This window comes from Ipomoea nil, unplaced genomic scaffold, assembly GCF_001879475.1.
Source record: "Ipomoea nil cultivar Tokyo-kokei standard unplaced genomic scaffold, Asagao_1.1 scaffold2705, whole genome shotgun sequence".
NCBI classification, from domain to species: domain Eukaryota; kingdom Viridiplantae; phylum Streptophyta; class Magnoliopsida; order Solanales; family Convolvulaceae; genus Ipomoea; species Ipomoea nil.
This window is the reverse complement of record NW_017619133.1, coordinates 1,765,281-1,789,108: the sequence shown is the minus strand read 5'-3', so window position 1 is coordinate 1,789,108 and position 23,828 is coordinate 1,765,281. Positions and strand designations below refer to the sequence as shown.

At 34.8% G+C, this 23,828-nt stretch overlaps 3 protein-coding genes and 1 long non-coding RNA gene across 4 annotated transcripts; 2 read left to right on the top strand and 2 right to left on the bottom strand.

Annotated features, from left to right (window-relative positions):
• Positions 1-131: 131 nt before the first annotated feature.
• On the top strand, positions 132-2,433 carry LOC109156226 (ent-kaurenoic acid oxidase 2-like). Its single transcript, XM_019304085.1, has 7 exons — positions 132-364; positions 451-925; positions 1,009-1,287; positions 1,411-1,500; positions 1,640-1,825; positions 1,941-2,062; positions 2,165-2,433. Exons 1-7 carry the CDS (start codon positions 132-134, stop codon positions 2,280-2,282), a joined length of 1,503 nt encoding a protein of 500 aa, XP_019159630.1. The 3' UTR covers positions 2,283-2,433.
• A 6,791-nt stretch (positions 2,434-9,224) lies between these two features.
• Positions 9,225-9,896, top strand: LOC109156230. The gene is made up of 3 exons (XR_002049975.1): positions 9,225-9,296; positions 9,385-9,454; positions 9,858-9,896. It is a non-coding gene; the product is annotated as an uncharacterized LOC109156230 (long non-coding RNA).
• A 2,229-nt stretch (positions 9,897-12,125) lies between these two features.
• Positions 12,126-15,508, bottom strand: LOC109156228 (serine/threonine-protein phosphatase PP1 isozyme 2-like). Its single transcript, XM_019304087.1, has 3 exons — positions 15,245-15,508; positions 13,454-14,013; positions 12,126-12,550 (listed from the first exon to the last, which is right to left on the bottom strand). The coding sequence occupies exons 1-3, from the start codon at positions 15,432-15,434 to the stop codon at positions 12,395-12,397; spliced, it is 906 nt and encodes a 301-aa protein (XP_019159632.1). The 5' UTR covers positions 15,435-15,508; the 3' UTR covers positions 12,126-12,394.
• Positions 15,509-20,323: 4,815 nt separating this feature from the next.
• On the bottom strand, positions 20,324-22,752 carry LOC109156424 (ras-related protein Rab2BV). Its single transcript, XM_019304288.1, has 3 exons — positions 22,556-22,752; positions 22,122-22,344; positions 20,324-21,135 (listed from the first exon to the last, which is right to left on the bottom strand). Exons 2-3 carry the CDS (start codon positions 22,284-22,286, stop codon positions 20,653-20,655), a joined length of 648 nt encoding a protein of 215 aa, XP_019159833.1. The 5' UTR covers positions 22,287-22,344; positions 22,556-22,752; the 3' UTR covers positions 20,324-20,652.
• Between the last annotated feature and the right edge of the window lie 1,076 nt (positions 22,753-23,828).

Here is a 23,828-nt window from a genome sequence, read left to right as displayed (position 1 = left end):
TTAAATATTAAAATAAATTTAAAGCTTCTGGTGGGTCTATAAATAGCGAGCGAGAAATTGACGAACAGGAGGCAGGCCAGGGGATCGGAGCGGAGCAGATCAGAATCAGAAAGAAAAGAGTGAGTTTGAAAATGGAGTTGGGGTGGGGTGTGTTATTGGCTGGGGTTTTGGGTTTAAGCAGCTTTTGGTGGGTGCTTGGGAGGGTGAATTGTTGGTACTATGAGATACTGAAGCTTGGTGATAAGAAAAGACTGAGTTTGCCTCCAGGTGATTTAGGTTGGCCTTTCATTGGCCACATGTGGTCTTTCCTAAGAGCTTTCAAGTCCAACAACCCGGATTCCTTCATCGCCTCATTTGTTTCCAAGTATGTATAGTACTCTGATCTGATAGATATATCTCGATCTTTAATTTCTCTATCAATCTCATATATATATCTATACATGTATATAGATATGGAGCAACTGGGATGTACAAGACCTTCATGTTTGGTAGCCCAAGTATCATCGTTACAACACCTGAGGCCTGCCGAAGAGTTCTATCAGATGATGAATTCCAGCCTGGGTGGCCTGAATCCACCAATGTACTCATGGGCAGAAAGTCTTTCATTGGCATTTCTGTGGAAGAGCACAAGCGTTTGCGGAAGCTGACAGCCGCCCCCGTGAATGGGCACGAAGCATTGTCTTTTTACATTACCTACATTGAAAAAAGTGTGAAGATAGCACTCGAGAAATGGGCTTCCATGGGAGAAATAGAGTTCTTGACACAGATGCGGAAGCTCACCTTTACCATAATTATGTACATTTTCTTGAGCTCAGAGAGTGAACAGGTCACGGAGGCTTTGGAGAGGGAATACACAACTCTCAACTATGGGGTTAGAGCTCTGGCAATTAATCTTCCAGGATTTGCTTACTATAATAGTCTCAAGGTAATTATATATTGTTCAATCCATTTTATTTTGATGAAAATTAAAGATTTGATTTTGATGAATAATGTATGACTGTCTGTCAGGCGCGAAAAAGACTCGTGGCTATTTTTCAATCCGTAGTGGATGAAAGAAGAGAGTTGAGAAGGAAGAACCCTAAAGCTAGTCTTCTTGAGAATGGAAAGAAAGACATGATGGATAGACTAATGGATGTTAAAGATGAGAATGGGAGAGAGCTGGATGATGAGGAAATAATTGATGTTATGCTCATGTACTTAAATGCTGGACATGAATCATCAGGCCATATCACAATGTGGGCTACTGTGTTTCTGCAGAGCCACCCTGAGGCCTTCAAAAAAGCCAGGGTTCGTTTGTTACTTTATTTTTTTAAAATTTTTATTTTTATTTGGACAATATAATCATTTCTTTTCTTTTCTTCCAAACATAAATTAATTTCTCATAATATCATATATATAATGCTCATGCAGGCAGAGCAAGAGGAAATTAGGCGAAATATGCCTCCTGATCAGAAGAGTTTGACACTCAAAGAGGTCCGACAGATGGAGTATTTGTCTAAGGTCAATATCCGCCCTTTATCCTTTCTCATGCATATATGCTATTATTATTTTATTATATTATATTGCTCATCCAAATATATATGCTATATATGCTTGCACCTACACATAATAATCTTTATTTGTTTTGAAATTAACTAAGGTGGTTGATGAAACACTTCGTCTAGTAACCTTCTCTCTCATGGTGTTTCGCGTGGCAAATAAGGATGTCAATATTTTGGGATATACAATTCCAGCGGGATGGAAAGTTTTGACGTGGTTTAGAGGTCCTCACTATGATGAGGAGCTATATGAGGACCCATTTGCATTCAAACCTTCTAGATGGGATGTAAGTTCAATTCCATCAATTTGTTTAGCAATCCATCTTTTCTTTTCCACATTTTTTTTATTATTATTGGAAATGTATATATATATGACTGACACAATGATTGAAATTGGTGCAGGATTTTACACCAAAAGCAGGAGCTTTTCTTCCATTTGGAGCGGGAAGCAGACTCTGCCCAGGAAACGACCTTGCCAAGCTCGAAATCTCTATTTTTCTTCATCATTTTCTATTGGGTTATGAGTGAGTTTAATTTAGTTAATACTTTAATTTGAAGTTATGATTGGTCTTTGGAAATTTTGCACTGCTGACTGGGTTACGTTGTTGGTTTTATTTAATTTGTAGGCTGCAGAGGAAAAATCCTGACTCCCCACTCATGTATTTACCACACACCAGGCCTAAAGACAACTGTTTGGGAAGAATTGTAAGAACATCATCTTCAACCATCAAGATAACAAATTAAACAACTTCAGCTCGTAGCTGCATGCTCTATTGTCTCGATCCATCTCTTCAAAATTAATCTATGTTATCCTTTGTTTTCACTTTTAGTTTCTTATTAATAAAAAGTACGCTAGGGTTGGGATGATTTCTTAACCCCACAAATATAATGATGACGTACTATCTCTTCACGTTTCATTTCATTTCATCAACTATTATATTTGCAAGTTCAATGGACAGGTTAATCTATCAATTCAACAAGCTCAAATCTTCAAATGTTTCAACAATTTGGATTGGAGCTCAAATGGACAATCTCCATTTCTACTTATATTTGTGTTTATAATCTTACTAATGGCACAGTCCAAAATCAGGCCGTGCCCAACATACTTTTTTGACCAATTATCTTATTAATTAAGGCGTTAAAAATTTTACAAAATCATGTGTCATCTAAAATAATATAATTCCACTTAAACCTTTAGATGTGTATAAAAAAATTGGTTAATAAACTAACACAATATATAATGACATGAACAATACACGACTAAGAACAAATTCATTAAGGTTAATAAGTTAAGAATTCTAAAACACAAATACAAACATGATTTTGAAAGAAGCTGAATGGGTTTGTTAAAATACTATGTTCAGATTTAAAAAAAAAAAAAAAAAAAAAAAACTGATTTCCTTTTTCCAATATATTGTTTCTATAATTATGTGAGGAACTCATAGTAATTATTTAGTAAACATGCAGTAGTGACTTAATGAACTTAAAAATACTAATTTAATGTACCTAAAATAGTGAGTTGATATCCTAGTAAGTTGATTCACTTGTAGTTGTAATTTAATGAACATTATGCATTATTTAGTTTGAAAATTTTGGAGAGAAGTTTGAAAATTTTTTGTCACCATCTGGAAGTTGTAAGGGCTTTTTTGCAGCTTCTGCAAGTTGAAGGGAGGCCTTATTTTGTGGTGGTGCCTGGGAGGGATTGTGTGTTGAAAGAAAAATGAGAGTGGGGTGTTGTGGTAGTAAGAAGAAAGTTGAAAAAAGAAGAGAGAATGGGGAAGGTGAGGGTGATTTGCAGAGCTATATATATTGCAGGCTTCTTGTCCAGAATATGGACAGGATGCTTGTTTTCTTAATTAACCTTTTTTGATTTGAGGCAGAAGCAGAAAAATTGGGTGGTGGCATGCATGGTGCAGCAGTGGAAGTGCCCATATATCTATTTGAACTTAAGAAAGGGGAAAAGATTGAATCTGAGCAAAAGAGGAGGAGAAAAGGAAAAAAGAAAATGAGAAAAAGAAACAAGGGGTGAGAAAAGATGTTAGGGAGCCTTGGTACCATTATATTGCTTAGGGCATGAATATCAAAGACTCTCTTTGGCAAAAATGTAGAGATCTATACAAAGGGGGTTATTTGTGCCCTAAGGGTGGGGGAGAAGTGCGCAACGACGCCATTTGACAAAACGTGGTGTTTCGTGTATTTTCGAAAAACCAACTTGTGCGTTAAAGATGTGGGATGAATCCCGGATTTTTATCGTTCTCTATGGACGACAAATTGGAGTCATCAAACGATAGCAACATTGAGAAAGAGGTGTGTGTGTGTGATTGAGCAAGTGTCACGCATTTTGAGTTTTAGGTTGTAACAAAGAGTAAACAACAATCATTTGGAGCGGGAAGCAGACTGTGCCCAGGAAACGACCTTGCCAAACTCGAAATCTCCATTTTTCTTCACCATTTTCTATTGGGTTACGAGTGAGCTGAGTTTAATTTAATTAATACATTTGCTTGCTTTGAAGGTTTCTGGGCTGACAGGGCTACGTTGTTGGTTTTATTTAATTTGCAGGCTGCGGCAGAAAAATCCTGACTGCCCACTCATGGATTTACCACACACCAGGCCTAATGACAACTGCCTGGGAAGAATTGTAAGAATGTCATCATGGACTGTCAAGACAATAAATTAAACAACCTCAGCTCGTAGTTGCATGCTCTATTGTCTCGATCTCTTCAAAATTAATTTATGGAGTTAATACCATCTAAGGTCCTTCGAGTATAGTGATTTTGCCACGTTTAGTCCTAAACTTTCAAATTGACCATTTGTGGTCCTTCGACTTTCAAATTTAACCATTCGTGGTCCAAGTTAACCACCCATGGTCCTTCAAGTTTCGAAATTTAACCAGTAGTGGTCCTCATGAAAGGACCATGGTTGGTTAAAATTTAATAGTTGAAGGACCATGGGTGGTTAACTAGGACCACGAATGGTAAAGTTTGAAAGTCGAAGGACCACATATGGTCAATTTGAAAGTTTAGGGCTAAACATGGCAAAATCACTATACTCGGAGGACCTCAGATGGTATTAACTCTTAATCTATGTTATTCTTTGTTTTTACTTTCAGTTTCCTATCAATAAAAAGTTAGTGTTGGGATGATTTCTTAACCCCACAAATATAATGATGACGTACTATCTCTTCACATTTCATTTCATTTCATCAAGTATTATATTTGCAAGTTCAATGGACAGGTTGATCAATTCAACCAACTCAAATGTTCAAATGTATTCAACAATTTCGGTTGGTAGCACACTCCAAAATCAGGGCCCAACATATTGCATGGACCAATTATCTTTTTAATTAAGCCATAGAAAATTTTACAAAACCATGTGACATCTAAAATACAAGTCCACTTAAACCTATAAATTTTTGTAAACAAATTGGATAGTGAAATAACCCCATAATGACATGAACAATATAAGACTAAACATGAATACATTTAAGTTAATAAGTTAATAATTCTAAAACACAAATGATTTTGAAACAAGCTGTATTTTTAAAACCAACCTATACTGATTTTCTTTTTAGAATATAGTGTTACAATAAATTTGTGATGGACTTATATTATCGACTTAATGGAACTATAGTAATTATTTAATAAACATACAGTAGTGATTTAATCAACTTACAACAGTAATTTAATGTACTTGAAACTGTGAGTTGATAACCTACTTGTAGTTGTAATTTAATGAACATGCATTATCAAATAATATAACTGATATAACAGATGTTGTAAGTAAAAGAAAAAAAAAAAAAAAAAAAAAAAAAAAAAACTTCAGAAGCTTTTTTTTTTTTTTTTTTTTTTTTTGTGATAGTGTTGATATAGATTCACAATATAACAATTTTCTAAACTCTAAAGGAAAGTAAAATTAACATAATGGTGCTATATATGTGCTAAGAAATTTAAAAGTCTAATTTAATTAACTTTTTAAATTAAACATGTCAATATTTAAATTAATTGATAATTCTAAAAGTTTAATTATTATACTATGTTATTAAAAGTATTTATTACATAAAAAATTTCACTATTGCATAACATATAAAAGATTAAATAACATAATCAAATAAAAAATTGAAAAATTAAAATAAAAGAAAAAACATTTGAATTGCATAAGGCAACAAATTCGTGTTATTTTAAAAAAACAAATATAAATATAAAATAATTTTGAGTTGGTTGTCGAAGCAAAACACACCCGCTGAGCATAGGCATGTTACAACACACCTTTTTTTTGGGTTCTTCTCAGAAAAGCCATCTTGTAGGTAAAAAAATATTGCAAACAATTCTACCTCCAATTATTATTTAACGACATGCAAGAGGGCTTATCACTAAGAAACGGGATAGATGTAACACTCGACCGGGCAAGATCGTGCACATAAGGCGGATATAACTCTAACAAACAAAACCTCAAATAGCCGGCCAGGAGTTTTTTATTTTTTATTTTTCGATCAGCAAGAGGTCTCATCACTGAGAAGTAGGGTGGATATGTTCATGAATGCGAAGCGGGATAGATGAAATCGGTCTTGCGTTTCATTTATATACGATGTTGGTTATTTGGAATAACCGATGTCGTATCAGTATTATTATTATTTTTAAAGTAACAACAACTGGTTTACGTATAAAACCAACATCGTTTGATAATTTTTTTTTAATAAAGATATACGACTCTAATTTTTTCTAAAAAACGGCGTCGTATATAATTTTTAAAAAATTAAAAACAAAAAGATACAAATTCACATCGTATTTTTTTTTATTAAATGTTATGATGTCTTTTTTTTTTTCTTAATGACATACGTCGTCTATTTCCTACCATGCAATATCACATGATCGACCACGCAATATAACCAATGTTGTAATGCTAACAGAACTTGAAAGGAAAATAATAATAATATCTAAAAGTAATTAAGTGTTAATAATAATAATAATAATAATAATAATAATAATAATAATAATAATAATAATAATAATAATAATAATAATATTAACGTAAGAATTATAACATAGAATAAAACGTAATAATTAATATATATATATATATATATATATATATATATATATATATATATATATATATATAAAGGTTCCCGTGCGGATGTGCGGTGGATTAATGTGCGTGAGTGTTGTGCTTAATATGCCTGAGATTTGTACTTAATGTGCGCGAATGTGTAAAATGCAGCAGAAAATATTGATGTTAGCTTCTTCCCCATCCCCAGTAGCCATTTGCCCCCTCCCTGATGATGATGATGCGGTGGCGAGCTATGGTGGTTAAGAATTATGGGAATAATACAACAGAAATCCACACTTAGCTACTGTGCAAATTTTACTGTGCGTGCGTCATTTATATAAACATTCAACTGCATTGAAGGTAGCTGATAATCCATAATCCATGGCCAAATTGAAGGAAGAAGTAACAAGAAGCTTGGGTGTTAATGTGCGTGAGTTTCTGTTCTGCTTCCTTCTGAGCTCGTAATTCTGAAATACGCACGCACATTAAGCACAAATCTCACGCACATTAAACACAATACTCAGGCACATTAAGTACAAAACTCACGCATATTAACATGACGCACATTAAGTACAAATCTCAGGCACATTGAGTACAAATCTCACGCACATTAAGTATAACCCTCACACACATTAATCCACCGCACATCCGCACGGGAAGCCACAAATGCACCTGATCCCTTCCCTATATATATATATATATATATATATATATATATATATATATATATATATATATATATATATATATATATATATATATATATATTTCAAGTATAATAAAAACCCTATGTAATAATGTAATAATAAATAATAAAATAAAATTACAACAAGGAATTATGTAGCCGGTTCAGCCGTTGCATGGAAATTCTCTAAGCAAACTGTGATAGCTAGATCTACGATGGACTCTGAACTGATAGCCTTAGATAAAGGTTGTGAAGAGGCTAAATGACTATGCCATTTTCTAGAGGATATTTCTAATTGGGAAATACCCATACCTCCAATATGTGTGCATTGCGATAGTCAAGCCACAATTGGGAGAGTACAGACTCGTATATATAATGGTAAGTCTAGACACATGCGTCGTAGACACAATACCATTAGACAACTTCTCAAAACTGGTGTTGTCTCGATTGACTACGTGAAGTCAAAAGACAATATAGCGGATTCGCTAACCAAAGGGTTAGGAAAAGAAGTTGTGGAGAAGCTGACACGAGGAATGAGTCTAAAGCCCTTAAACTAAAAAGATCTATAGTGGATACCCAACCTAGCTGTCACCTAGGTTCAATGGGACAACAAAATTATGGAACGGAGAGTGTCACGGTTGACATGTGTGAGTATGCGCGATACTCGGAAAAGAATCACATATGTGAGAGAGAAGTGTGGGTCGCTTCAGATGAGAATTTACGGGCTAAATTATTTAGAAACTCTTTTAGAACCAGTAACGGTGACCCACGACCAAAACAGGCACAGTTATGAGAACAGAGCATGGTTGGGAGGTTCCTGTATGAGTTATGTCATCGTCTACACAAACGACAGTCAGTTTAAAGACATCGCGTTCTACCGTACAGCCAGTAGAGTAAACATATCTTTACAAGGGAAGGTTCAAAGGGTGACTCCTACCTATCCTACGCAGGGACTGACCGTTGAACATAGTTGTTTCCGATTTTAAAATACCCTGAAATCAATTTTCATTCATGTGGGGGATTATTGGAAAAAAAAATAGCATAAATTGGCATAAAATGACATTTTAAGTAGTTATTTTGTGGTACAAATATCAGTGGGGTCCACTTCCGATTTGGGTCGGGTCAAAGTGGATTCGGATTCTTCGTAGTGAGACGAAGAGATTGATATATTGTACGCTCAAAACGGATAATGAGTGAATGAGATATTGATTCTCAAAGTAGACCCATTTGAGTTGGAAAATGAAGGGAAAAAGTGAAGCATTTGTCGCACATTGGTTTGGGAAGTGGATTTGCACCACTATTTATACAAGAGCTCTTTTAAGGCTTATTGAATTGTATAGCATAGAGGTTTTTTCTCGTGCGTAGGGGGAAGGGGTGGGGAACGGTACAGACTTGTACCGCCGTTACCGTGTCATTTTAGGTTAATTCCAATTTTGAATTTTTAAGAAGAACAAGAAGAACAAAAACACACATAACAAAATAATATTTTCAGCTCCAAAATCTCTGCTTCTACTCCTTTCTTAGCCTACTGTGTTCTAAGTTTTGCTCTAGTTCGCCGGGTTCTTTGTTTGAGTGCTCAAACACTGAATCGTAGCACGTTTTATCCTGGAAAACCTAGGCTACAAGGCTCTTAGCACTTGTGGGAGGTAGCAAATAAGATTTTAAGGAATGAGTGGTCGCTCGACTCATGCTAAAAACCTACACCAAACACAAGTCATATCTCTTCACCCATTCCTTCCCTTTTCTTCCATAAAATAATAATCTTTCCATAGGATTATTATTTGAATTTTACCAATCTCGCTATTTCCGTCCAACCTTTCCGTCCAACTGTAAATTGGTCGGTATTTTAATAAAAATTTCAACTTCCTCTCGTAAGGGTTGGACGAAAAATTGGTTGGACATTTGAATGATGTCCATCAAGCGACAAGCTCTTGAGCACGCTCACAGCCGCCTCTCCGCCACTCACAGCCGCCTCTTTGCTTCTCACCCTCTGACCCTCTCGGCCTCTCCGTCTCTTCGCCTCTCCGGTAAGTCCTTATAACCTCGATCATCTACTCATTCTCATAGTCTCAAGTTCAACCGCTCATTCTTTAACCTCTCTAGCTCTCCACATAGGAAACCCTAGATCTACCTTCCAGACTTTATGTTGGTCTGGTGACCGTCTTTGGCCATGAAAATGTAACAGGTAATTTACTGTCATTTTAGTTATTTATGATTTATGATATATTGTTCTTAAAAATCTTGAATTTTATGGATTTATGATCTTAATAATATATGTGAATATACTGTCATATTGTTGGATATTCTTGAAGTTTATGAATAATGAATTTGAGAACCTGTGCAATTTGAAAGGAATGCTAAGAATGTAATTAGTTTTCTTTTTTATTCTAAATTATGTAATTTAATTTCAATAAGACTAAAATTTAACTTCAATTATTCCCCATGCTTCAGTCTGGTGATCTAGTCAGTACATATTATTGTATTAGTGTATTGGGAGCTATATGTTGTTTGTGTGTAGGGGTCCGTTTTGTCCCCTTTAAAAAGGGAATAGAGTTGTATTAATACTGATAGTGTTTCATTTTCTAAAGAATAAGCTTCAGGATCTTGCTGGACAGCATTCAAATGTGCTCAAGAGCTTGTCGCCTGATGTCAGATCAGAAAGCGTGTTGAGTTCCTCAGGGAAATTCAGGTATGTGAATCTTGTACTAGTGTCTCATATTTTTTAAATGCTTGTTTGTTCTACTAAACTCCAATTCTATGTGGACATCAATGAAAGATATCTTCCTCAGGGAGATATGGTATTAGTTAAAGATTAAATACCTTTAAGTTGCTTTCAAAAAAAAAAAAAAAAATACCTTTAAGTTTTAATGAATGAACCAGTTTATTTTATATGATTTATTTTTTTATAAGTAAATCTGAGAAGAAATTTCTCTATGCAACTTGAATGAATCAGTTTAAATACCCTTGGTGGATTTTGGTACTTTTTTTTGGTGCTCAATTGTGCAGACTCAACAGGATGAATTGGAGGCAAAGTTTCTTGAATTGATATTTAATAAAGAATAATGAAGTGTTAGCTAAAGAGGTTAGATGTTGCATGAATGCTCTCTTTGTTGACTTTCTACATTCTTTATAACCTGTTCGATCATTTGTATTTTATTTTCTCTAGGCCTTCTTATAGATGTTAGATTACTAAGCGTGATGAAGGAGCTCTGGTTTACACGAATGTACAACCAAACTAAATAATCAAGAGCATGGTTTAACTTTCTATTTCTAGGCTCTATCTTTTTTCAATCTTGCTCTTTATTTTCCATTATTTTCCCCTTTTCTATGTTTTTTTTTTTTAATCTTCTGTTGTCTCTTTTAAAAAAAGAATAAACTCCAGCAGTCCAGCTTACAGTGGCAAGTTGGCACATCCCTCTTTTAATTTATCTTTTTGGTATTGGAATAATTGATCTGAATTGATATTTAAACTGTCGGACTATTCCATCCTGTCTATTAATTTTCTAATAAGTAAGTGATGAGCTTCGTAATGAAACTTTGCAGCTTGCTAGTAATAAGTTCCGGATAGTTTGTTTCTTTTAAAAATGGTATATACAGATGCATTTTAAACTCTCAACTTGTACAAGGGAAAATCTAGAAAAAAAAAAAAAAAGGATCATATTGGAGCTTAGAAATCAGGTTAAAAATTTGTAGTAAAGGTATACTAGACAAAGTTTTAACATTAAAGCATTGATTGTAGATTACTTTTGTGTTGTGTGGATTACAGTGCAGAATAATTCGAACACCCCTACTTAAACATAAAGGCAATCCTTTTCTAGTCATTTTGTAAAATGCATAGGTATCTAAAATAGTTCCCTCAAGAATACCATGAGTTTGAAAGGTGACTGATTTTGGTCAGAACATGAATATCCCTAACATGTATGGGTGCTTTTGATGGATGGCTGTGCATTTCAAGTTTAGTTGATGAAATGTTTTATCTCAGGTTGCTTATGATGATTTTGTTGCTGCTGGATCATTTGCAGCTGCAAGAGAGAAAGGGCTTATAAGTTTGTTTTTCCAAGTGCTGTTTATGTTTTCTGTATGGTTTTTGCATTTTGAAATTTATCACGGTCCAATTTTGGTGAAGGTCTACACTTGATCAATGTCATTGAAGAAGAAGGATGTGGATGCTGCATTGATCAAAGCCATTGAAGTAGTGTCGAATTTGAAGGTTGAAGTAGTGTCAGATTTGAAGACTTATTTGGGTGCAGCAAGCATACTTAAGTAGTATCAATTAAGTAGTATATATTTTCATGACTTTTTTTTTATGAACATGACCATAATTTTTGTTGTAAATAATTTTGATGTTTAAATATATTTTCAATTTGAAATTTAGTGTGTCAATTGATTTGTTGATGACATATAATTTAAATACAACAGGTATAAATAACATTATGATAATATAAAAGTAATAAAAACATTCCATATGATTTAAGATTTTCCTACCAACAGTTGGAAGGAAAATAGCAAAATATAATATGTGAGTTTTTTGTCCAACATTAGTCGAAAATTCAGACCAACGCACATAGTTGGACGGCATTTCCGACCAATGCACGTAGTTGGACGGAAATTTTCACGTTTTAAAAATGGTGGGTTACTCGCCGGAATTTCCGTCCAATTTTTATTCGTTGGACGCTATTTCTGACCACAAATCGTAATTGGACGGAATTTCTCACGAAAATTTTTCCGAACGTTCCTTTTAGTTAGTATGTTAGACGGAAACGTCATTTCCAACCAATATATCCCGTTTTCCAGTAATGGATCACGATTCCGAAATTCTAACCACCACCAATAGTTGAAAATTTAAAAATAAAAAATTAACCATGGTGAGAAAATATCTTATTCACACCATATGATAACAATATTTACTCAAATTAAAGTGGTACAATAACCTCCATACAAAATTACAAGATATGATCTTGCAAAAAACTAGAGATTTCAAAGGTAAAGGAGGCAGGAGATGGAGATGTTGAACCTGGGCAATTGGAAGGGTATAAAATTCACGATCCAAAATACATCAGAGAATGCAGTGTTTGTTCATTTAGAAGAAGAAGAAGCCAATTCATTTGGAAAGCAGGCGGGCCTTCTATCTGTTTGGCCTAAGAATTTGAAAGGAGCAAATTAGATCTTCATCAACACTCATCATTGCACCAGCATTATCAAATTCGCCACAGTAGTTGGGAGCAGAAAATATTGTTACTAGCTGCCTATCAGCAAAAAATTCATACCCATCTTCCACAACCTGGACAAAAATAAATTAAACGCCATTCAGATCAGTTTATAATTAATTACGAAAATGATGCGAGTTTGGGCAGTCAATTCTGGACCTCCATATAGCATGCACAACATGAAGACTCGAAATAATGAAGTTCTTAGGAGATTTAAGGACTTATTTCTCCCAAAAGATTGAGCAGGAGACTCCAGCTAGCTTCCAAGACTATTATCCTAATTTCCATAGTTGTCATGGACTCGCAAGGTTTTTGCATGCCTAAAAATTTGAATATGGTTTTTCAATAAATGGGGGGAGTGGCTTTTTTGTTTTTTGTCATTACATAAGGAGATGATTTTTGTCTCCATACTGGGTGTGTGTGCGCGCTCCTTGATCGCTTGAGAGGCAAAACTAGCGCCAGCCTGGCGTGTGCACTCCACACGTTAATCCGAAGCTTTTTTTTTTTTTTTTTTAAGATTTTGTTTTGCTTTTTTCCCCTTTTCTCCTTTCATCACATTTTTTTTTTCTTTTCTGGTCATACCTGCCAAAACTTTTCAAAATCTATTCATATTGAGGATACTTTAAGAAAACCTTGCCCACAAAGACAAAAAATTTTGTCCCAGCGCACTACACCTCGACTCGATAGGGCGGCAGAGAAATAAATCACAATGACTCCGGGCTGTTGGCCGGGGTAGAAGCTCGTAAAGGGCCAAGTCTAGCAATAGGTGACTATGAAATTGTTGGGTGGATATCAAGTCTAGCAGTTAGTAGCTAAGGAGATTGTTGGAGAGGCTGGTAAAGGGCCAAATCAGACACCCTGCCTCTAGAAAATGTGGTGGTCATATAATGAAAATAAAGTTGCTAATTCGTTAACTTTTGGCACAATGACGGTCCAATAGAAAGGACAAAATTATGCACGTTGATCTGATCTCTTACCTGGTGTGCACGACACACAAGGTCCATGTCATGGCGCATCAAGAATTCTGCAACCTTATCCGGACCAAAAGTGTATGAAACCCCCCTATCATTCATTCCCCAACCTCTAACTTCCCTACTAGGATCCGACCAAAGCAAATCAGAAAGCAAACCGGAGTCTGGAACATCTGTGGGACGAGGTAACTTCCTAATCTGATCTAAATTTCCCAGATCCGGGGAAAGACCACCATGCATACATAGTATCTTGTCGTCTATCACAGCAGCCACAGGGAGACAATTGAAGCAATCAGTAAATGTTTTCCACAGCTTCACGTTAAACCTGCTCTTACATTCATCGTAGAACCCATATATCCTGTTGATCGAACCACATTCATGGTTCCCTCTTAGAAGGAACAAGTTTTCTGGGTATTTGATCTTGTATGCAAGTAAAAGGCATATTGTTTCCAAACTCTGCTTACCACGGTCCACATAGTCCCCTAAGAACAAATAATTGGCCTCGGGGGGGAACCCTCCATACGCAAAAAGCCTCAACAGATCTCCGTATTGCCCATGAATGTCACCTGCAATAACACAACTCCATCATAACCAAATTTTGAGCACTAAACCACTAATACTTGCACGCGCGCGGATAGATGACAATGGGTCGGGGTGGATTGAGAAGAGCTTTATCTACCATTCTACTCACTTTATACTTTATTCATTCATCTCGACTCGCAACTGGTGTACTTTTTCAAAGCTCGCTCGTACTCACAGGATGTAGCTAGGTACCTACTCTAGTCTTATTATTTTATTAAAAATTTTCAAATAATAATAATAATATTTAAATTATTTATGAATAATAAAATTCTCTATTATACTAAAATATAAAGGGGTGTTTGGCAAATAGCTATTAGCTGGTTGTAGAAAGATGTTTGATGAATTAGTTGTTAGCTGATGGCTAATTATATGTAAAATTACCTTTAAGGGTATAATTTATTTTTTCAAAAAGCTGATAAAAAAAAAAAAAACTTCTTTGAGCAACTTTTAAAATTTTATCGTTTCGAAGCAATAAGCTGTTACAAAAACCTGATCAACCAAACACTCATATTGGGGGTATTTGGTAAATAGCTGTTAGCTGATTGGGTTAGTGGGTTTGACTAGCTAATAGCATTATAGAAAAATGTTTGGTAAATTGGCTATTAGCTTATAGCTGATAAGCTGATTACATGCAAAATGACTTTCTCAAAAGTTGATCGAAAAATCTACCTTGAATTTTAACGTTTTGGAGCAATAAACTGTTACAAAAAACTAATTAATCAAACACTTATATTGGTTATTTAACTAAGTCAAATAGCTCATAATGGTCAAATAAGCCATAATTGGTTGATAAGTTAACTAATTTGTTACCAAACAGGTGCATTGGCTGTTTAACCAAATTAAACAGCTAATAGTGGTCAAACAAATCAAAATTGACAAATATGCTAACTATTTTACCAAACAAGATTAAATAATTCAAATGTAATAATTAAATTATTAATTTGTTTTCAAATAAATTATTTGTACGTTTAGAACAAAAATAGTAAACAACAATTATAAAAACATTTAGATTTAACTCTATAGTACTGTAATAATTATTTTGCATGGTGGGGGAGATTGGATTTTATGTGTATTTTGCATATAGAACATTAGAACTCCTATCCAACCCAATGTGGGTTTAATTTCTTAAGACTCATTTCTGACCCACCACCCACTATTATCAAAAAAAAAACTCCAATTATGATAGATATTTTCAGGGCGGATTGAAATATATACCGCAGATCTTGATGGGAGCTTCGAGCTCGAGAAGATTGGGCTGCTGAAGGAAGATTTGTCTGGAAGCGGTGCAGAGAGAGCGAATCTCAGGTTCAGAGAGGTGGACATGGCGTGCATTCCTGCCGTTCCTCAACCGCGCAATTATATCATCCAGAACGCCACCCTCTATCGCCTGCCCATTTTCACCCATTTCAACAAACTAAAGAACCCGCCGGCCAGTAACCAGAAAGCCCACCCGGCCGGATTCCCAGCCTCAAGATTATTGTTGATACGCAACTAGCGAGAAAGGGAGGATATGAAGACGGTGTGAGTGTATATATATATACAGGTGGAGCTGGGCAGTAGGGCTTCACCCCAGTGGGAAATTACTAGGAAAGTTAAGAGGTAGAAGGAGAAGGGGTGGCTGAAACTCCGATGTGGCGGAAATGACTATAGTATATATATATCGTCTTGTACACAACGACGACGGAGTATATTTTTGTGAACTGTGAGGGGTTTTTGGTTTACGTTGGGATCATGGATGAATTCTGAATAGATCACACATTAATTTAATTTATATCTTAAATTTATGAGAAACCTCACAACTATTATCTAAATGTGCTCTTTGATAAAATCGCTTAGATTGCTCATAGTTAAACTGTCCAAATCAAAAAGGTAATAAACAAAGTTTTCATGAAAAATTAAATTTAGAATTTTGTGGTTACAAAACAAATTGTACCTCCTACCAACTTACAATTGGTATTATTAAGAAAAATAAAGATTCAAATTAGCCATCGAATTACCGTAAAAGTACAATTAGATCATCTAATTCAAAAAAATTGCAATTTAGTCCTTAAAATATTTAAAATTATGCAAGATCAATTTGACATATTCATCATGTGATCGCTAACATAGCGGTCATCCTAAAAAAATTATTATTTTCTAATTTATTTTAAAAATTTTAAACAAAATGAAAATAAAAATAATAAAAAAAATAATAAAAAATAAGAAAAACCACCCCCAGCCAGTCTTCATCATTCAAGTAAATTTTGATATAATAATTTTTTTAATACAATGACCGCCATGTAAGCGATGACCTGAAAAACAAGTTAAATTTGATCAAATTGTATAATTTTGAACTGTTCAATGACTTAATTATACTTTTTGTAATTAAATGACTTAATTACACTTTTGCGTATAATTTGATGCTTAATTTAAACATTTTTCCAAAAATTATTAATTTAAACATTTTTCCAAAAATTATTAGTACAAATAATGTGGACCAGCAAGACGAGCTAGCATTTGGTGAGCCTAAAAATGTTAATCACATAAAGAACTATGTTTCCCATGAGTATATAAGAACTCATCTTGTCCTTTTAATTCATTTTGAGTTGATAGTGGAGATTTTTCCTATTTTTATTCTTTCTTATTTATGGGTTGTGAGATTGTAATTTTGGGTGCCATTTATTTTGATTTTTTTTCTAGAACATTTAATTTTAAGAATTATCATATTGTTCTCACATATGCTCAATCATTGCATCACGAAGCGCATAATGCGCTTCTTCATCTTTGATTTGCCTATGTCGAGCAAAAAAATCTTGAAATAGAGTACTCTCATCTCTACCTATATCAACCTCAAGAGTTGGCGCTTCTCTCCAACTTTGTATATCTTCTTGCTCATCACATTCATCCTCAATGATCATATTGTGCATTATTATGCGTGATGACATTATATCATGCAATGCATGTTTATCCCAAAAACATACCAGTCCCTTGACTATTGCAAATTGTGATTGGAGGACTCCAAATGCACATTCTACCTCTTGTCTACATGCTTCTTGCATTATTGCAAATAACTTTTTCTTTGGTCATCGGGCTGATGAATAGTTTGTACCAAGGTTGACCATTTCGGATATATATCATCAGCTAAATAATATCTTGTATTGTATTATTTTCCTTGAATAACATAATGAGCAGGAGGTGTCGTACCATTTGCAATGTTTGCAAACAAATGAGATGTCTCCAACACATTAATATCATTATTCGACCCTGACAAACCAAAATGTGCATGCCAAATCCACAAATCATAATCAGCTACGGCTTCGAGAATAATAGTTGGTTCTCAACTACACCAACAATGTTTTCCGGCACAAACTGTTGGACATTTTCCAAGTCCAGTGCATGCAATCTAAACTCCCAAGCATCCCTGAAAAGTCATGTCTCTCACCAATTTCAAGCAACCTTGCAACATCATTAGCATCAGGCGCACTTAGATAGCGTTGTCCAAAGACCTCCTCTACTACTTGACAGAATCTCTTCAAACTTTCAATTGCTGTTGATTCCCCAATTTGAATGTATTCATATGTTGCATCTGTCGTTACTCCATAAGCCAAAATTCGAAATGTTGCTGTTACTTTTTGTAAAGTAGACAAGCCTAGTTTACCGATTTTATCTCTCCGTTGCACAAAGTCGTTGTCTTGATTTGCAATTCATAATAAGAACAAATTTCGACTCATTCAAAATCATCTACGAAATATTTCCTCATTATATTTTGGATTTCTGATCTAAAAAATAATCAGCATGTAATCTTCGATTTAGGTTGATGGCTTGAATAGACATAATCTCCAAACAGTAAGCCATATCAGCGTTGTTGCCAGCATAGTGGTGCTTGTTGTTGTAATTGTATTGTAGCAATGAGATCATCGTCATCCTCTTGCGAGGATGAGGATGGGTTTCGGGGTGAGGATGAAAAGGGGTGTGGAGGATTCATATCTCAGGATTGCTATGGTGAATGGATGAAAGATAAGTTTGTATGTCATGTACTTATATATCTGATATGATATCTTTTCCAAATCCCAAAGACAATTTCTTTCAACCGTTGGATTAGATCACAAGCATCTTAGCTCTTAATTGGTATGCATATATTTTCAACACACAATCCAATATTTGATATGATATCTTTTCCAAATCTCAAAGATAATTGATTTCAACCATTTGATTAGATCACAAGCATCTTAGCCCTTTATTGGTATGAATATCTTTCCAACATACAATCCAATATCTAATATGATATCTTTTGCAAATCCCAAAGACAATTGCTTTCAACTGTTGGATTAGATCACAAGCATCTTAGCCGTTAATCGGTATGCATATCTTTCCAACACACAATTCAATATATGATATGATATCTTTTCCAAATCTCAAAGACAATTGTTTCAATTGTTTGATTAGATCTTAATCATCTTAGCCCTTTATTAGTATGAATATCTTTCCAACACACAATCCAATATCTGATATGATATCTTTTCCAAATCCAAAACACAATTGCTTTCAAGTGTTGGATTAGATCACAAGCATCTTAGCCCTTAATTGGTATTCATATCTTTCCAACACACAATCTAATATCTGATATGATATCTTTTCTAAATCTCAAAGACAATTGCTTTCAACCGTTTGATTAGATCACAAACATCTTAGCCCTTTATTGATATGAATATCTTTCCAATGCACAATCCAATATCTTATATGATATCTTTTCCAAATCCCAAAGACAATTGCTTTCAACTGTTTGATTAGATCACAAGCATCTTTGCCCTTAATTTGTATGCATATCTTTCCAAAACACAATCCATGAATATATGATATCTTTTCCAGACCCCAAAGACAATTGCTTTCAACCGTTGCATTAGATCACAATCATCTTAGCCCTTAATTGGTATGCATATCTTTCCAACACACAATCCAATATCTTATATGATATCTTTCTCAAATATTGAAGATATTTGCTTTCACTCTATATATATAACAGTACACTACCAGGACTATGTGGTCCAATGGTACCCGGGTTGGACTTCCATTTGGAAGGTTGTAAGTTCGAGCCTCAGTGGAGGCGTTATTAGCTCTTTGTGTTTCAGTAGGTTGAGAAAGTATATGAACAGATACTACAATGTAATAGAGCTAGTAGCATTCAAAAAAAATATAACAGTACACTACCTCTAAATCAGAAACCACAACTCTTTGAATTATCGCTCCCTCTCTTAACAATTCAAATAACTCTTTGTATTGTAAATTCCTCTCTATTCTCTTTGAAAAAAATGTCCAAGATACACACAATCCGAGCAACTTCATACTCCATTGAAGAAGATCAAGTCCTTTGTCGTGTGTATGCTGATATTTCCCAAGATAAAGTTAAGAGTAATTACCAATATGGGGAAGTATTTTAGACTCTTGTTATGAATGACTATCATGAAGTGCTACTAGCCATGGTTGCAGTAAGCGCTAGAGTAGCGCCTATGCGACTTACTAAAAAAAACAGAGCACATATGTGAGTGTATATATGTCACACACACACACACATATGCACTTTTCGAAACACACGCACACACACATGCACTTTTCGAAACACACACACACACACATATATGCACTTTTCGAAACACACACACACACATATTTATGCACTTTTCGAAATGGGGGTGGGATGCACTAAAATCGCGAGTTGATGTGTTTAATTGCACGTTTTGAAAGTTTATGGGTCTAATTGACGTTTTTGTGAAAAATTCAAGAGCTTATTTACCCCTTTTTCCGACTTAATTAGGAAAAAAAAAAATTGTCAATGACCAAATTGATAATTTTGTTATAATCAAAGAACCATTTCGATAATTAACTCTTATCTAATTCTAACACCAACAATGTGAAATAAAGATTTGTAATGATACTAACAAGACCATGCAGAATTGCAGACTGTGTACCAAATAATACCAATTGATACGTAATATGTTAATTGGCAGACACTATGTAATATGTCAACTGCAAATACATAATCTAAATGTTATTTTGAACCAAGATTCACAATATAAGGTAAATCTTGATCCATGGTGTAATTTGCCACTATGTACTCATCCTGGAAGAAAGGGCACACAATATAATCAAGTTAAAGCTATAATCAATCAGCCTGCCCCTATTAAACTAGTAATGCACCAACATGAAAGCACATGAAACTGTAAAAGAATTGGTAAATCTAATGTTTTCTGATCCAATCTTAAGATGTCCTCTCCAGCAATAGGGAAATGATTTCAAAAGCAAGTATAGGCAAAAAGATGAAGAGAATTCTAGCTGGAATAAAACCAGATATGATTAAAATTGCTACACCTGCTTCCCTGCAGTATATATCAGAGTATATCTGTGATCAAAAACAGCAACACTGCCAGTATCAGTGGCTTCCCTTCACAAAAAATAAATAAGTGTACGATATGAGAGTAGATTCACCTAAACCACTAAACAATTAACATTCACAATCTTACTTTCTTGTACCAATAAGGTAAAGAAAGTATTCTACATGCCTCTCTTGCTCTGGATGAAGAAAGAGGGGAAAAACAATAAGTTTAAGCCAGCTACCGTTTGTGTTTGTTTCCCTCCTGAAATTCAGCTTAGGAAGAGCAACAGCCCCCTTTTGCATTTGCTGCGGAATCACCAACATTGATGGTGGTACCCTTACCAGGAAGGGTGTTTGCTGCTGCTTCCTGGGCAGCCAGTGCCTTCTTGCTTACAATATGGTAGATTTCTGACAAAATAGTCTGAAAAGCCTTTTCTACATTAAGCGCTTCCAATGCTGATGTCTCCAGAAATGACAATCCTTCCTTCTCAGCCAAAGTTTGACCATCCTGCTCGGAGACTGCTCTGAGGTGGTTGAGATCAGACTTGTTCCCAGCCATCATAATGACAATGTTAGAGTCTGCATGGTCTCTCAGTTCTCGGAGCCACCTTAAGACATTGTCAAAGGTTTGCCTCTTTGTTATGTCATATACAAGCAGTGCTCCGACAGCCCCTCTGTAGTAAGCACTAGTAATAGCTCGGTACCTTTCCTGGCCGGCAGTGTCCCAAATCTGGGCCTTGACAGTCTTTCCTTCCACCTGTAACATAAAAACAGGTAATTATAGTATTAGTGTTTCTGAAAGAATCAATACTTCTGTGTCCTCTAACAAAGAAGCATCACAAGAGAAAAAGGAAGAAGATCCTATTGCTGTCAGAAATAAATAACTTCCACTATTCCTGCATTGTAAGTGACAAGACAAATTTGTCCAAAACACAAACTTTAAACAATTGATAAGAGGCAAATTCTTTAAAACTGAAAGTTAGTACGTGAGCCACAATATTTATTTCCCCATTAGAACCTATTTCTTTCTTACCAAAGCACGCAATAAAATGCTAGTTTAAGGCTAATCATGGTTTTCAAAGGTCAAGGTGGTCCTAAGACTAAAGCATCCCAAGCTCTTCCATGCAGTAACTACTAACCAAATTAGTGAAAGTGCAGACTAATCAATTGTAAAGAAAAGACACTGTCAACAGGATAATACACAGCCTAACATGAAAATGATCTTAAGAACGGAGATAAATGGATATGCAATGCATCCAATGAAGTACTAATAAACTAGAAAAATCCACAAAACTTCAAGAAAAAACAAATGTGGACTTGAGGACAGATGCACCACCTAACAACAACCAAACTATTGCTCTTCCACACCACAAAAACAAACTACAAGACATCAAAGGACATAGAAATCATCTTCACAATAACAAACAACTTATATGCTAGCACTAATCTGATTATGTGCATCTTTTCCTTCCATATGAGCATTCACTGGATACCCATTCCATAGGTTTTGAACTAAACAATAATCTCCATCCTCTTCAGAATTAATCATGATATAAACAGCTTCGATCAGCATTCACAGACACAAATAAACCAATTCTTAGCTCATTCATTTCAGTAATTCTGCTTTGACTATTTCTCTTCAAAAGATTGAAAAGAATCTCATCAAGCGCTCAGACAAAAAGAAACCAAATACGCTAAAAAAGAAAAAGAGAGAGAGAGAGAGAGAGAGATCGAAAAACGCACCTGAAGAGTTCGGGTGGCGAACTCGACTCCGATAGTGGATTTGGACTCCAAGCAGAACTCATTTCGGGTAAACCTGGACAGAATGTTGGATTTCCCGACTCCAGAGTCTCCGATCAATACGATCTTAAACAGATAATCATATTCGTGGTCCACTCTCTTCGCCATCCCCAACTACAATCCTATAAATCTATTTATTCGCGCTCTCTTCTCCTCCACCACCACCTTTCACACACAAAACAATATCAACACAACGGGAACCGATCTACTCAAATTTGCCAAATCAAAACCCTAGCACAGAATCCTCGAAACCGCATTCACACACAACCAACAATCTCTCAAAAACATCGAGATATACAAGCAGCAAATTCAAAAGCCGTGCATAATTCATAAAAAAAATAAAAATAATAATAATTTAAAAAAAGCATGAAAAGCTTACCGGAAAGTAGAGATCGGAAACGGAGAAACGGTGTACGAAAAATGCGAGGATGGAGGAGGAGAAGAAGATGAAACGGCCAATCGCGGACGGTCGATACAGATAAGCTACCGCGTAATCTGTACTCTGTTATTATTACTGCTCAGATTATTGCAATATATATTCTCTGTTTCTATAATCTAATTTTATTTTATCATTTATTTTTTTTTTTTTTTGGGGAAGGGCGAGGGGGGTGGGGGTTGGATTTATTATGGAAACAGCGGCAAAAGATTGGTAACGTAGAGAATCCCGATTTAAATATTGGAGGAATTCTGAAATTTCGGTGCTTTGGTGTTGCCGACAGCGACGTCGTTTAGAAAATGTTGACAAACGGTTATGCGCAAGCTCTGGGTTGGCGGGCAGACTGGGAGAGGACACCCTACACCTACTGCCAAACATTGAATCACAATGATTCCATAACCGTACATACAAATATATTTTTTTTGGCAAAAATTTGTTTGTGATTGTATCGCGGATGGTCAGTTTAATATCAACTGTAATACTTATACTAGTATTATTAAATTAAGAATAAAAAAAATTTATTACTTATATGAGAAAATGTAATACTTTTGATGAAAAATGTATTCGGTAATACTTTTTGATGTAAAAGTACTACATTTTTCATCAAAAGTATTACATTTTCTTTTATATATGCAACATTACTTATAAAGAAAAATATAGTACTTTTGATGAAAATATAAGGGAGCGTTTGGTTTAGGTTATATTACATAACCAAGGGAATGTGACATTCCCGAACTTACGTTCCTATGTTTGGTTCATATTCTCTGAGGGAATATAATATTTCCAGGGAATGCAACATTCCCTCCACACATAGGATTTTTAAGAGAATGTGATTCCCTTCATTTTGTTAGGTAATGTAAGATAACTTTGGATATTTATAAATTTTGTCATTTTAATTCTAATTATTTAAAGATATATATATTTTATGTTAGCTTATTATTATTATTATTATTATTATTGTTATTATTATTATTGTTGTTGTTGTAAAAATTGAACTTGCAGCCCCTTTCGCAACTCGAGGAGATGCCCCGCTTGTTCAAGAGTTTAAGTAGCCCAGTTACTTTAGTTATATTATATATTTTTTATTACGTTATGTTATCATATAAAATAATTTTGTTTCTCAAGTTCAAGATTTTAGTTAATATTTTAAAATCATGTAATTATATATGATACCGGTATCTTATTTATTTAATTTAATTTTTAAATTTATTAAA